Source organism: Balaenoptera physalus (genome assembly GCF_965194825.1).
Source record: "Balaenoptera physalus genome assembly, chromosome: 4".
NCBI lineage: Eukaryota > Metazoa > Chordata > Mammalia > Artiodactyla > Balaenopteridae > Balaenoptera > Balaenoptera physalus.
In genome coordinates this window covers 142,426,884-142,439,970 of record NC_138891.1, presented here as the reverse complement: position 1 = coordinate 142,439,970, position 13,087 = coordinate 142,426,884, and the positions used below count along the sequence as shown (strand labels likewise).

At 45.8% G+C, this 13,087-nt stretch overlaps 1 protein-coding gene across 3 annotated transcripts in view; it reads right to left on the bottom strand.

The window, feature by feature from the left end:
- The window catches only part of BACE2 (beta-secretase 2), a 114,768-nt gene that overhangs the window by 56,483 nt on the left and 45,198 nt on the right, over positions 1 to 13,087 (bottom strand). For all 3 annotated transcript variants that reach the window (XM_082458822.1, XM_082458821.1, XM_082458820.1), the window contains exons 3-6: positions 8,083 to 8,299; positions 4,712 to 4,840; positions 3,193 to 3,327; positions 1,081 to 1,182 (exon numbers count right to left, since the gene is read on the bottom strand). In XM_082458822.1, the coding sequence (XP_082314948.1) occupies positions 1,081 to 1,182; positions 3,193 to 3,327; positions 4,712 to 4,840; positions 8,083 to 8,299 (583 nt within the window). The remainder of the gene's footprint in view (positions 1 to 1,080; positions 1,183 to 3,192; positions 3,328 to 4,711; positions 4,841 to 8,082; positions 8,300 to 13,087) is intronic.

Sequence of the window (13,087 nt, the reverse complement as noted above, 5' to 3'; positions counted from 1 at the left end):
GCTCTTCCTTCCCCTGTTCTGCTGTCACCTGTAACAAAGCAACTGCTGTGCATCTCCTATCCATCATTCTTTGGATCTGGCCAGCCCAGTGGAGTTGCGGGCCTGTCAATCCCAACTGGGGTCAGCGCCAATATAAAGACTTTGTGCGGGAAACGCTCAGTTTTGGTCACTCTGCCAGGGTGGCCCTGCGTGAACAGATGCTTATGAAGACACCCACGAAGTCGAGAGAGACGTTTATCTTGTGTCGAGACAAACAGTAGTAGCACTGTGGTTTGGACATGAAATAGAAGCTCTTCTTGACCGAGCACATTGTGCCAGGCTTGTACGGCCGACCCTCCTCACAGCCCCACGACAAGAACCTGGAGACTCTCAGGGGGCACAAGAGTCCTCTCCAGGCACTCAGCTAATAAGTGGCAGAAGCTACATGAAATTCAATTCCATCTGCCCTTTAAGGCTGCGGTCCTTCCACTCAATGCCCTGTGGTCTATCCTGTTGCCTTGAACTAACTGGAAAGTTGGGGTCACACTGGGAATACTGTTAACCAAGCCCTCAAAAGGCATGTTGTCCTTGACCATGATTCTAATTGTATTTCCAAGCATGGCCATAAAAGAATTATTACATTGGCAGATTTGCCCTTTGTCTTCTGTGAATCTCATTCTTTTACAGAAGTGGGAATTACAATCCCAGCACAGCTTGGATGAAAGCCAAAAAAGGAGTACAATTTTTGGTTTGTTTTAAAGGCTACAAACGTATTCCTGGTTTACTATTTACTTTAATATAGTATATCACCAAGTGGTTCTTTTCCCCCTTAGATTAAAAAAGCGCTATGCTAACTACAATGTTATTTGAAATACTAAAAAGCATTGCACCTTCAGATCCAAGTCCTCTGAGGTTAAAGTGAAGGAATTATTTGCTGGTTAATATCAAAGAATAAGATTGTGAACTTAATAAGTAATCATTAAAATAAAACAACCTCAAAGTCCTCAGACGGAGACCGTTAGACTACGTGGTGGTATTCCCCGGTATGCGGTCATGACCTGGTGTGACCTCTGAGATTCATCCACCATCCTGAAGACTCACCAGAGACGTGCGGGCCACTGCCTCGGCCACGGCATCAAACACCTTCTGGGGCAGGCGCAGCAGCGTGGTGCCGCTGTCCACGATGGCCTTGTCCGCATTATACTACAACGGGGAGAGGGGGTGGGGAGAAGGCGCATGAGTGACAGGGCGCCCACATCAATGCACGGCTCCAGCCCGCCGTCACCGTGGACCTGTGATACACACATTCGGCAGTCACGGTACCTCCTTGGTGGCTACAATTCATTTCATCTTCTCAGAACTTGGGAACCGAGAACTTCCTTGCCCAATGTTCTCATTATAGATAAAGAAACCGAGGCCAGGAAAGGGCAGTGACATTGACCGAAATCAACAGCCTAATGCAGGGCTTTTCTCTTACTCAGCAGTGGCCAGATTCTGTCAAGGAGCCCCCAGAGAGGGAAGACCCTTTTGTCTTTAGAGGTTGAAAATGATACATTAAATGCCATTTATACAAATCATGAAAAATCAACTCTCTATTACCCTGCTAGTGGAGAAAGACGGGGAAGGACAGTTTTTCAATAGACACCCCATATTTGCATTTAGAATGGAACCAAAGCCACATTCAGTAAGAGAATCTCACACACACAGAGGCAGTCCCAGCCCTGACCCCGCCTCTGTCATTCTTTATGTGGCCGAGTGGGAAGAATGGAGGTCAGTGGGCCAAGACCAGAGTAGTCACCCAACCTCTAGGGACATAACTGTACGATCAAGGCTGCCCAGGAATGGAGTGAGTCGTGGGCAATTTAATCCTCTTGCTTCTACGGCAAATCCATGAGTCATAGGACCAAATACACCAAGCAGGTCAAAAGGAAATAAGGATTTGTTTAGGTAGCAGGTGGGAGGAGTGAAGAATTTTGAGAAATTGAAATACAGCAACTGATTCATATTTTTTCAAATGTAAAACGAATTTCAGTTTAGAAACAAAGTTAATTTAAATATAATCTAGTTTGTTCGCACTTGTATGTGTAAGAAAAGCTCGCACACTGAAATGCTAGGGGGTGGGATGTTCTGGGTTTTGTTGTTTGTTCTGTGTGGCAAGCTTGGCTGATTGTGGGGGGGCAGAAAAGAACCAGGAATACGAGAATCAAACAGCCAAATAAATGCTTACACTCTCCAACACACACTCTCACACACAAACACATACACACGCACACGCGCACACACACACACGTGCGGAGTCTGTGCTTTATTTTAGGCCCTCCCATCTGATTCTATCATTGGACTCTTCAATGGCAAGTAAATGTCTCTTGACAATAAACAGATTTGTGGACTTAGGACTGAAACACCATTCCAATGCAATGGACCTTCCCTTTATCAAGCTTTGACTGTTTTTTCAGAGGCATCTGTGTATATGCGAACTTATGGTACAATGTGATGGTTAAACTGAAAGGCAGTGATGACAGGTAAGAGTACAATGAATGCTGATGAAATGCTGGTGGTTTTTGTAAACCACTCTGAAAATATTGTAGAGGACCAAGTCTCCCTCAGATCCTCATAATCATGTCATTATGTGCCACAAACAGGCCGAACTGCAGCGAGAGGGTGTGAACGAGGTTAACGAGAGACGTGGTTTCCCAGCTCTGCACATGTGCCTCCTTTGAGCACCATCAAAAGCCACGCACATCTTTAGAGCACATGTTCCTTCGAGTGAGAATTGTATACTGGGGGGGAAGGGGGATTAGCTGTGAACGGAGGAGAAAGCTGATGATTTACTTCTGGTTTCATTTTGCTTACTTTCAGTCCCCTTTTACACTGACAAAACCCTGCTTACTTCTCGTTGTCCTGAACAGAGATCAGGGACCATCAGGCCAACATGATATGGATAGTTTTGGATAGTTCTCTTCACTCACCATTTTAGGCTAATTCCTCTCTATTAAGAGAAGCAGTTGAAGGGAAGCAATTTTTTTGGGGGGGGGAATCATTGGTATAAAATCATCTACAAAAAGGCCCTGTAACTTTTAATGTCATGAACTTTTGATTTATCTTGCAATGTAATGTACCCTCAGAGTTCATATTCAGGTCCCAGCTGTAATATTTAAGTGACCCAGGCACACACAGACAGGTAGACACAAAGAGATCACAGAGTGGAAATACCTCTCTGCAGTCCAGATTAAGGCTCTGGCCTCCGATTTCCAATTTCAGAATTTCTATCTGATAATACCACTCCTCCTTAATAGGGGTATACCAGATGTCTCCTTTGTACAAGGTTGGTTCAATTCCACCCAGGACCTGGGATGGAAAATATTTACAGGTATAAGAGAAAAAAATATACAGGCATGTAACAAGTTACACAGAGAAGCGTGCTCTTATGAGGCAAAACTTCACTAGAATTAGTACTTTCAATTTATTGGGATGTTATAAATAAATACATACACCTGAAAATTAAACAGGGAACATTCTGGGGCCATGTATCCAAAGATCAAAGACTTTTATACCCTAGTCTAATCAGGATGCTTTGATGGTTTCCCTTACCTAAAGTTAGTACATACAGTACCAGCTCCAAGATATTGAGATCCTCCCCTCTGGCCCCCACCCCGGCCACTGGCAAAGAAATGCAATAAAATTGTAAACCATACAGACTGGCAAAAATTTAGTTCCTCAGAAGACAGAGAATGACTTCCTGCCCTGCACATTTGCATGGAAAGCAGAACAAAAGAGCTTCCCTAAACAAAACTTCATTTTGCACATCTGTATAGCATCACCCCACAAATCTAGGCTACCCTCTCCCCTGAAAAGGTGATAAAAAAAGGTGTTGAGAGCAGGTGTATTGTTAGCAATCAAAGTAGATGAGCCTACTTCTCATAGCTGGAGAGCAAAGGGGTCAACATCATCCAACCTGGCGGGGGCCCTTCATGTACATTCTCCCCATCACCTCCTACTTTAGACGTCGGGGCGCAGGGCCCATCAAGGGGACACTTGGGTTATGGCATGTTCACAGTGTCGATTCTGCTTCACTATGTGTGTGCTGTGTATGTGCATGTGTGTGTATGCATGTGTATATAAGTGTGTGTATGTGTATGTCTGTATAGCTGTGTATGTGCGTGCATGTGTATGTGCGTGCATGTGTGTGTATATGTGTGGGTCTGTGTGTGTGTGTGTGTGTGTGTGTTGAGAGCGAGAGAAAGGATGTACAGGTGTCCCCGTCTCCCCACCAAATTTATGCAATCACAGTCCTCCCCCTTTGCCCCCCCTCCCCAGAGTTAAGGCCCACCTGCCACCCCACCCCACTGGTCCTCATGTGCCCCTGCCACACCCAACAAAAACAGTTACCTTTCAAAGGAATATTTTTTTAAAAAGCTTTAAAGGAATTTGACTAACGCAACAGTGTAAGACAACCATACCCCAATTGAAAAAAAAGGTATGGGGATAAAAAAAAATAAAGGAATTTGGGGAAGCAATGAGAATCATCTTATGAGATGGCAGGATGATTAGGAAAGATAAAAATAATACCTAGTTTTATCCATTTTTAAGGGCTCTCAAACAAGGATTATTAATATTTGACAGTACCTATGTATGCCTACATGTCTAATATTTCTATCAGGGTCTTAATAAAGCAGAAAGAGCAGCCCCACTGATCTCTGATGTTCCCCCTTTAAGATGAAAAGATACCCACAAGACTACCTCCGTTGGTACCAGATCCAGCGACTGGCAATCCAGCCCCACACATCTGCATGGAGAAAACATTGGGGATCTTTGCTTGTGCCACGAGGGAATCAAAGAATGTCTCCAGAGAACTTGATGGCTGCAGGAGGGATGGGAAAGAGCACAGCTGCTTCAGGACTCGCAGTAGAGACAAGGAGTGACCCCATGCAGGCACCAGGCATGGTATACAACATGGCATTTCTTTATAGTCAATATTTTCAAGGCTAAGAAATAAACAAGCTTATTATTAAGTACACTGATTCAGAAACCTCCAACAGAACTCCCTAAGACTTGGTATTTTTTCCTTTTGGGATGGCGGCTCTGTTGGAAAAATAAGATAGTATTTCCGGAAGCTGTTAAGAGGCTGCCCCATTTACCATCCTGACTGCCTTGTGAGGCAGGCGTGAGAAGATGTGGAAGTGGGTTACCCAGGTAGGTGGTGGATTCTAATCTTAGACATTTCAGAGTAAGGAGAGAACAGCATCTCCAGGAGCTGCCTTTGCAGCTTCAGTAAGTTTTTTTTCAGCTGTAGTCATCCATCATGCAAATGACAGGTGCCTGACCCATGAGGACAGGTCACATCCCAGATCCCGGACCCTGGGAGGCGGCTTAGCTCTGCCGGCTGTCTACTGAACTCTGGCAACCGGGAAAGGAACGATGCTATTCTCCTGCAGTTTAAAAGCTCATTATTCCCCATTGCCATATGTCAATAATGTCCTCTGTGCTTCTGTTACATGTAACCACACCTTCAGAGACCAGCTGTATTTCTCCAGGACTGAAAAGGAGGGATGGTCTGTGAACAGGTCTTAGCTGGGGGTGGGTCACAGGTGCTGGTGGTCAGGAAGGAAGGTCATAGACCTATGTTTCGATTTTGGCTTTGACAACTGGGACAGATTAGAGTTGGTTACTACGAATGGTTCGTTCTTGATGAAAACAACTGTGGCAGCATAGATGCTCTTGGCATATTCTGAGCATCTACGGTTAATATAACGAAGGATTATTTATAATCTGTAAGAACTAAAACTCTGCTTCTAGAGGGAGTGAGAGGAGAGTTATCAGACAGACAGAAACCTTCCCATTTCTTTAGTTCATTTGTATTTGGCCTCCTGTCTGCTTCTTTCCCAGCTGCTGTGGACTCTCTTGCAGAATTCAGTACAATCTCTACATGTAACCTTGTCTAAATACTTTGTGTTTGGGTCAAGGAATGAGACGAAGCCCCCTTTTGAAACAGGCTGGCTCTGGTGATGACCCAGTCTGTGTCAATCTTCTTGAGAGGCAGTGAGATAAACACTGCCCGGAATTGAATCCTGGCTCCACCACCCACCTGCTAACCGTGTGACTTGTTCCTTTGTTTCCTTATCTGTAAAATGGGGATCATAGTCGCACCCCAGAGCTCTTCTGGGGCTTAAATGGGTCAGTACACACAGAGTGCTTGGAATAGTGCCTGGCACACGGGATGGGATCTATTATTATTCTGCCAGGTCATTCTTCAGTAGGACTCGGGATCCTTTAAGGTTTAAAAGCACACAGCTGCCCAGGACCAACCCAAGAGGACCTGATTCAGCAGGGATGCTGCTGGGTGCAGGCAACTGTAGTGCGAAAGACCCCGCAGGTGGTTCTGACCACATCCTTGATGAGAAGCACCTGGCATCGGCCGGGGGCCACCACACACTATGACCCCACTGGGTGCTCGGGGAACCTATTTCAGAAACACCTTTGGGCCACCAACCCACACCGCCCTGCCAGTCCTGTTTCTAGCCGTGCCCCATGTCCTACAAATCCTGTTACTGTCTCCCCAAACCTAGAAAGTGAAGACAATTGTCGGCAATCTTGGAATTTCATAGGTGAAAAGATAAAAAGTCATATGGGGAGTCCGGACACCCAAAAGAACCCCAAAGCAGTCTATTCTCAAGGAAGTTTTACATATTATTAATTCCAGATAATTTAGCTTTATGCTACCATCCTCTATATAACCAGCATCAAATCCATCATACATCTTTTATTTTCAGAGTCACAAGAAGATGAAACATTTTGCCTGAGGTCACATGGTCAGTGAAAAGTATCTAGGAATGTAAGTTGCTACGAGTTTGGGAACTCATATTAAGCTTTTCCTACAATGCTGAGCAAAAAAACGGCTCCAGAAGCCATCTGGGCTCCGTAGTGGGGGCTCTGGGCTCTGACAGCCCTAGGCAAGGGGTAAACCTCTCTGACCCTCAGTCCACACATTTCTAAAATGGGGATAACAGGGGCCTACAAAGTCTGCCTTGTGGGGAGGTCTCAGACACCTTGCAATGGTCTCAGCCTAGGGCTTCACGGGCTATTTTTTGTCCTTGAGAAGCCACAGTGTTGGGAAACGGCCCCTGCCTACTGGCCCATCTCCACCCCCTCACATCGCTGCCCTGCATCGCTTGCTAGTAAACTTGAGCTGGAACAAATGTCCTTATGGAGAGAAAACAGGCCTTTCTGCACCCACGATTCTTTGTTCCACACTTAGCTCTGGCTGGAAGCCTAACTCTGAACAAGGAGAGGCCGAGCCGGGGTGCCCGTTTACAGGCCAGGAGGGGCAACCTCTCCTCAAGTGTATGCTAACCTGCCCTGGTCTCCCGGAGCCCAGGGGACCCAGGGGTGTCAGATCTGCCTGCCCCTGGCATCCCTTCCGGGTGGACATTTCCCAGCCCACCTCACTCCTCCTGCTCATGAACACTACTTCCTTTGGGTGAGATCAAGGGCAGATAACTGGAGAACATTCAGTCCTGTCTTTCCCTGTTTTGTGAAGGTTCTGACGCTGATGGGAGCGAGGGTCCCACCATCTCTCCTCGCTGCATTGCTAATTCCAGGGGCTGGCGATCCCCAGGGCGCGCTTGCAGGCTGCCTGTGCTCTCAACTCCAGAGTGAGGGAAAGGCAGCACGATGCTTTCTCTGCCTGGAGGGACACCTCTTCCTGCCGAGGTTCCAGTGTCACGTCTTCATGTGAATGTATGAATTTAATAAATGTGTTTACTCTTAATCCTGCCCAAACAAAAATCCCTAAACAAACACCATAATCAAAGTGATTCGGCTTCTGTTAACACCTGTCAACTATACAAGTAAAATAAACGAAAGGCAAATGAAAAAAGTGATGTTATGAGTGTACCTTGTAGAAAGGTTCAAAGAATGTCACCATTCATCTTAAATTTTAAAAATGCTTAGAGATAAACTTAATTGTGCGAACACTGATCTTTCAACCATGTGATTCTCACTGACTGTCTCGGACAGCTGCACCCATCTGTTGGCCCCTCCAATGACTGGCTTCAGAATCTTGTCCCATCACTCGATTTCCTTAGATCCACCCATTATTCTTACCTTGGCCAGGGTAGCATAAGCCAGTCCAAGTATCCCATTCCATTTAATCCCAGGCAAAAAGAAATTCTCTGACTCAAAGATGGTGGCAATGTTGACCAGAAAAGAACTGTTGAAGCCTTTTGGGATGGTGACAACGTCCTCTCCAACGAAGCCAGTCCAGCTCCCTTGCGTGTACTTCACGGTGACATCAAAGCCCTTGGGGCGGTAGGTGCTGGACCTGGAAAAAGAGAAGAGGCATCGTGTCCTGTATCCCGTCCACCTGTCCCTATTCTGACCACATGGCGGTCATGGCTGCAAAGACAGCGGCCCTACGCCCAGAAGGTCTGCGTAAGCAATTCTTCAAATTAAGACTCTTCACACTCACAAGGTGACATTTCCCATAAAAAATAATCGCTAACATTTGGGTAATGGCGTCTTCTGCGCCATGCGTAAGGGAGTACTGGGGTCAATGTGTAGCCCCGAATTTAACTCTTCCCTCTGCCCAAGTCCTGCCCCGTTAAGCCAGGTGTTGTACTTAACTGCACTGGCCTGGGATGCCACAACTGTGTGTGAGCCCCGCCTGGCCCTCTGGCTCTCTGGGGACCCTGCACTGCTACTCTGTGACAAAGGGAGGGGCTGGCAGCCCAGAAAGAGGGGCCACCAACTTGTGGCCTGGGGTTCAGATTCACACAAACAGCCAACGTGATGAATAAAGATCAAGCCACACACCCCCAGTACCAGGGCTGTCCCTCCTCAGGGCCCGCACGACCTCCTGGTGTCACAGGTTCCTTCTCAAGGTCGTCCCTGTGCCCCAAGCTGATTCTACTCATATCAAAACATGAAGGAGGACGCTGATGACAAGTCACTGTGACACAAGTCACTGTGACAACCCCACAACCCCTAAGGGTAAGAGTTACTGAGACAGAGTAACATGAACACGACCAGACAACAGGTGGGGTAGATGGAAATCCTGCTCTCGGGATTTCAGAGACAGACAGTAAACAATTGAACCCCCAGAATTCCAGGTGATGATAGAGTGATGAGTCACCCAGAGAAGAGAGCAGGGTGAGGGGAGGGTGGTCACTGAGGCCTCTCTGAAAGAGGACATTTGTGTAAGACCTGCCTGAAGACAATGAGCCACGGGGCTCTCTGGGGAGGGGCATCCTGGAGAGAGAACAGTAGGTGTCAAGGCCCTGGGGTGTCCAATCCTGGGAGGTCATTCTTATACCTAATGGAGCTTGAAAACTCTGTTGACTATAGGCAGGAACCCAAGGGACATCTCTGAGCAAATATCTGGGCATTCAAACCAGGCTTCCCCTAGGAAAATGAGCAGATTCCTAAGAGAAGTGCCAAATCACCAAACACATCATTGTAAAGTGTTCCTGTTTGTCTGCAGTTTTCATTTCATTTTGTTTTAACATTAAATCTCTGAACATTAATACATGTTACTAAGTGTTTGCTATAGGATTATATGAATTTGCTGTATGGATTATATGGTCTTTTTGGGAGTCAGGGAGAAAGTTAAGTCAGGGATGATATGACTTTTTTTCGGTACGTCTCATAAGCTTTAAAAATGGTAACAGTCTTTAATTCAGTAATTGCACTTCTCAGAATCTGATCCTAAGAAAACACCCACGATGCAAACAGAGATTCATGAACAAAGACAGTCATTATGTTTTATTTATAACAGCAAACAGTTGGAAACAACCTAAATGCCCAGTAAAAAGGAAATAGTTTAGTAAATTATAGTACATCCATATGATGGAATATTAAGTAGCTCTGAAAAATGCTGTTGAGTAAGACATTTTCAATGACATAGTAAAAAAAAATAAGGTAAAAGAAACATTTGTATATGTGGCAGAACCTTCTTCAAAAAAATTTAATACACTCCAATATTAGCAGCGCTACCTCTGGGTGGTGGGGTTTTGTGGGGGAAACTCTCATTCTTGTGGTTAGATCCTTCCATATTTTCTGCATATATAACTTTTTATAATCAGGGAAAAAAGGTTATTTTTAAAATGTCTGGCAGACACATTTTGGAGAAATTTAATTTATTCTAACATCATAATGGGATATGAAATATGAAGAATATTTAATTTTAACATTTTCTATTTTAGCTAACTCCACCATGATCTTAAAAAGAGAGCAGCATTAAGCGAACATTTTATGTACAGACGTCTTCTGACAAGGGCAGGCACAGACCAAAAAGTAAGTGTGGATGGACCCCGGGCACATGGAGCTCTAAGGAACCCATCAGAAATTACACAAATAAAGCGCATAGTCAGGTCATTGAAATGCAGGCACTTGAAGGTTGGTGTTTTAGTGCCAAGTTTTAGTGCCAGCATCAATTCAGTGATGCCTGGCACACAGCAGGGGTTGCACACATTTAGGATGAAAAGCAATTAAAATACTAAATTGTCAGTCCCTTTTGACAGTTTGCGGTCATTCCTCAAGTTTAAAACTGCACTACTGCTGGGCGTATAGATCAGTGGTAGAGCATTTGACTGCAAAACACTACTGCTAATGGAAGAGGCTAATTATTTTGAAAGGCTTAGAGAATGTGATCTAGCACAGGGTTGGCAAATTTTTTCTGTAAAGGGCCAGAAAACAAATCTTTCAGGTTTTGTGGGTCACATGATTTCTGTTACTACTCCACTCTGCTAGTGAAGAAGCAGCCACATGTGACAGATAAACAAACGTGTGTGTCTGTTTTCCAATAAAACTTTATTTACAAACACAGGCAGCAGGTTGGATGTGGCCTGTCAGCCCTAGTTTGCCAACTCCTGATCTAGAAGATTATTATCTCCCCAAACATTCTATAGTACCATGACTTTCTTTTGAGAAGTTTTTTTATTTTTACTCTGTCCAGACTACAGAAAATTCATTAGAATCTGCCAATGTTACTGATAAGATGGACCAGGCTGACCATCTAAGTAGCATGTCCTCTGTAGTGTACTGACCAGCTTGCTATTTCCCTCATGGGCGAACATTCTGGATGTTTCGGTGCCATTTACAGAGAGATGAGAGGCAGTTGGAGTTACACCGCCTGCAGTCAAATAGTACTTCAACCACTTGGGAGCCATGTGTGACCCTAAGTCAAGTTAATTAACTTCTCTGTACCTCAGTTTCCTCAACTAAAAAGTCGGGACAAGTACAGTACCATACCTCATGGGGTTAATACTAAGGATTAAGAGAGTTAATACTGTAAACCATTTAGAACAAAACCCTGGAACACAGCAGGTACACAACAAAAATAGCTGCTATTATTATAATTATCTAATCGCTTGCTACCTTTATTCAGTCTATGGACTGCTATTAGAAAATGTAAGATATTTTTTCTAGAAAATGTTCCTATAGAGATACTCTTTCTGAATATCCAAAACTGTCTCATTCTGAAGTCCAACAACCTCCAGGAAAAGGGGCAAGTCTTGGGTAAGATTTGGTTAAAATGGTCCAGGGAGGGGAAGAACCTTCTAGGTTTCTAAAAGATGGAGCTCTTCTGTGTTCTGGACCAGGGCTGTCCAATAGAACGTCTGCAATGACGGAAATATTCTCTACCTATGCTTCCAATACAGTAGCCAACCTGAAATGTGACTGTAGATCTTCCTCAACATACGATGGGGTTACATCCTGATAAACCCTTGTAAGTTGAAATTATCATTAAGTTGAAAATGCATTTAATACACCTAACCTACTGAACATCCCAGCTTAGCCTAGCCTACCTTAACCGTGCTCAGAACACTTATATTAGCCAACAGTTGGGCAAAATCATCCAACACAAAGCCTATTTTATAATAAAATATTGAATATCTCCTGTAAGTTACTGAATATTATACTGAAAGCGAAAAACAGAGTGGTTGTCTGGGTGCAGCGTGGCTATCAGTGTGCAGCTGTTTACCCTCATGGCTGTGGGGCTGACAGGGAGCTATGGCTGCCGCTGCCCAGCATCACAAGAGACGATCGTCCAGCATATTGCCAGCTTGGGAGAAGATCAAAATTCAGAATCCAAAGTACAGTTTCTACTGAACGTGCATTGCTTTTGCACCATTGTCAAGTTGAAAAATCATCAGTCAAATGATCATAAGTCCGGGACCGTCTGGACAGTTTGACTAGAGAACGACTCTTTATTTAACATTAATTAATTTAAATTTAAATAGCCACGAGGACCTTCAAGATGGCGGAGGAGTGAGACGTGGAGATCGCCTTCCTCCCCATAAATACATCAGAAATACATCTACATGTGGAACAACTCCGACAGAACAACTACTGAATGCTGGCAGAAGACCTCAGACCTCCCAAAAGGCAAGAAACTCCCGACGTACCTGGGTAGGGCAAAAGAAAAAAGAAAAAGCAGAGACAGAAGAATAGGGACGGGACCTGCACCAGTGGGAGGGAGCCGTGAAGGAGGAAAGGTTTCCACACACTAGGAGCCCCTTCGCGGGCGGAGGCTGCAGGTGGCGGAGGGGGGAAGCTTCGGAGCCACGGAGGAGAGTGCAGCCACAGGGGTGCGGAGGGCAAAGCGGAGAGATTCCCGCACGGAGGATCGGTGCCGAGCAGCGCTCACCAGCCCGAGAGGCTTGTCTGCTCAGCTGCCGGGGCGGGCGGGGCTGGGAGCTGAGGCTCGGGCTTCGGTCGGATCGCAGGGAGAGGACTGGGGTTGGCGACGTGAACACAGCCTGAAAGGGTTAATGCGCCACAGCTAGCCGGGAGGGAGTCTGGGAAAAAGCCTGGAGCTGCCAAAGAGGCAAGAGACTTTTTCCTGCCTCTTTGTTTCCTGGTGCTCGAGGAGAGGGGATTCAGAGCGCCGCCTAAACGAGCTCCAGAGACGGGCGCGAGCCGCGGCTAACAGCGCGGACCCCAGAGACGGGCAGGAGACGCTAAGGCTGCTGCTGCCGCCACCAAGAAGCCTGTGTGCGAGCACAGGGCACTCTCCACACCGCCCCTCCCGGGAGCCGGTGCAGCCCGACACCGCCAGGCTCCCGTGATCCGGGGACAACTTCCCAGAGAACACACGGCGCGCCTCACG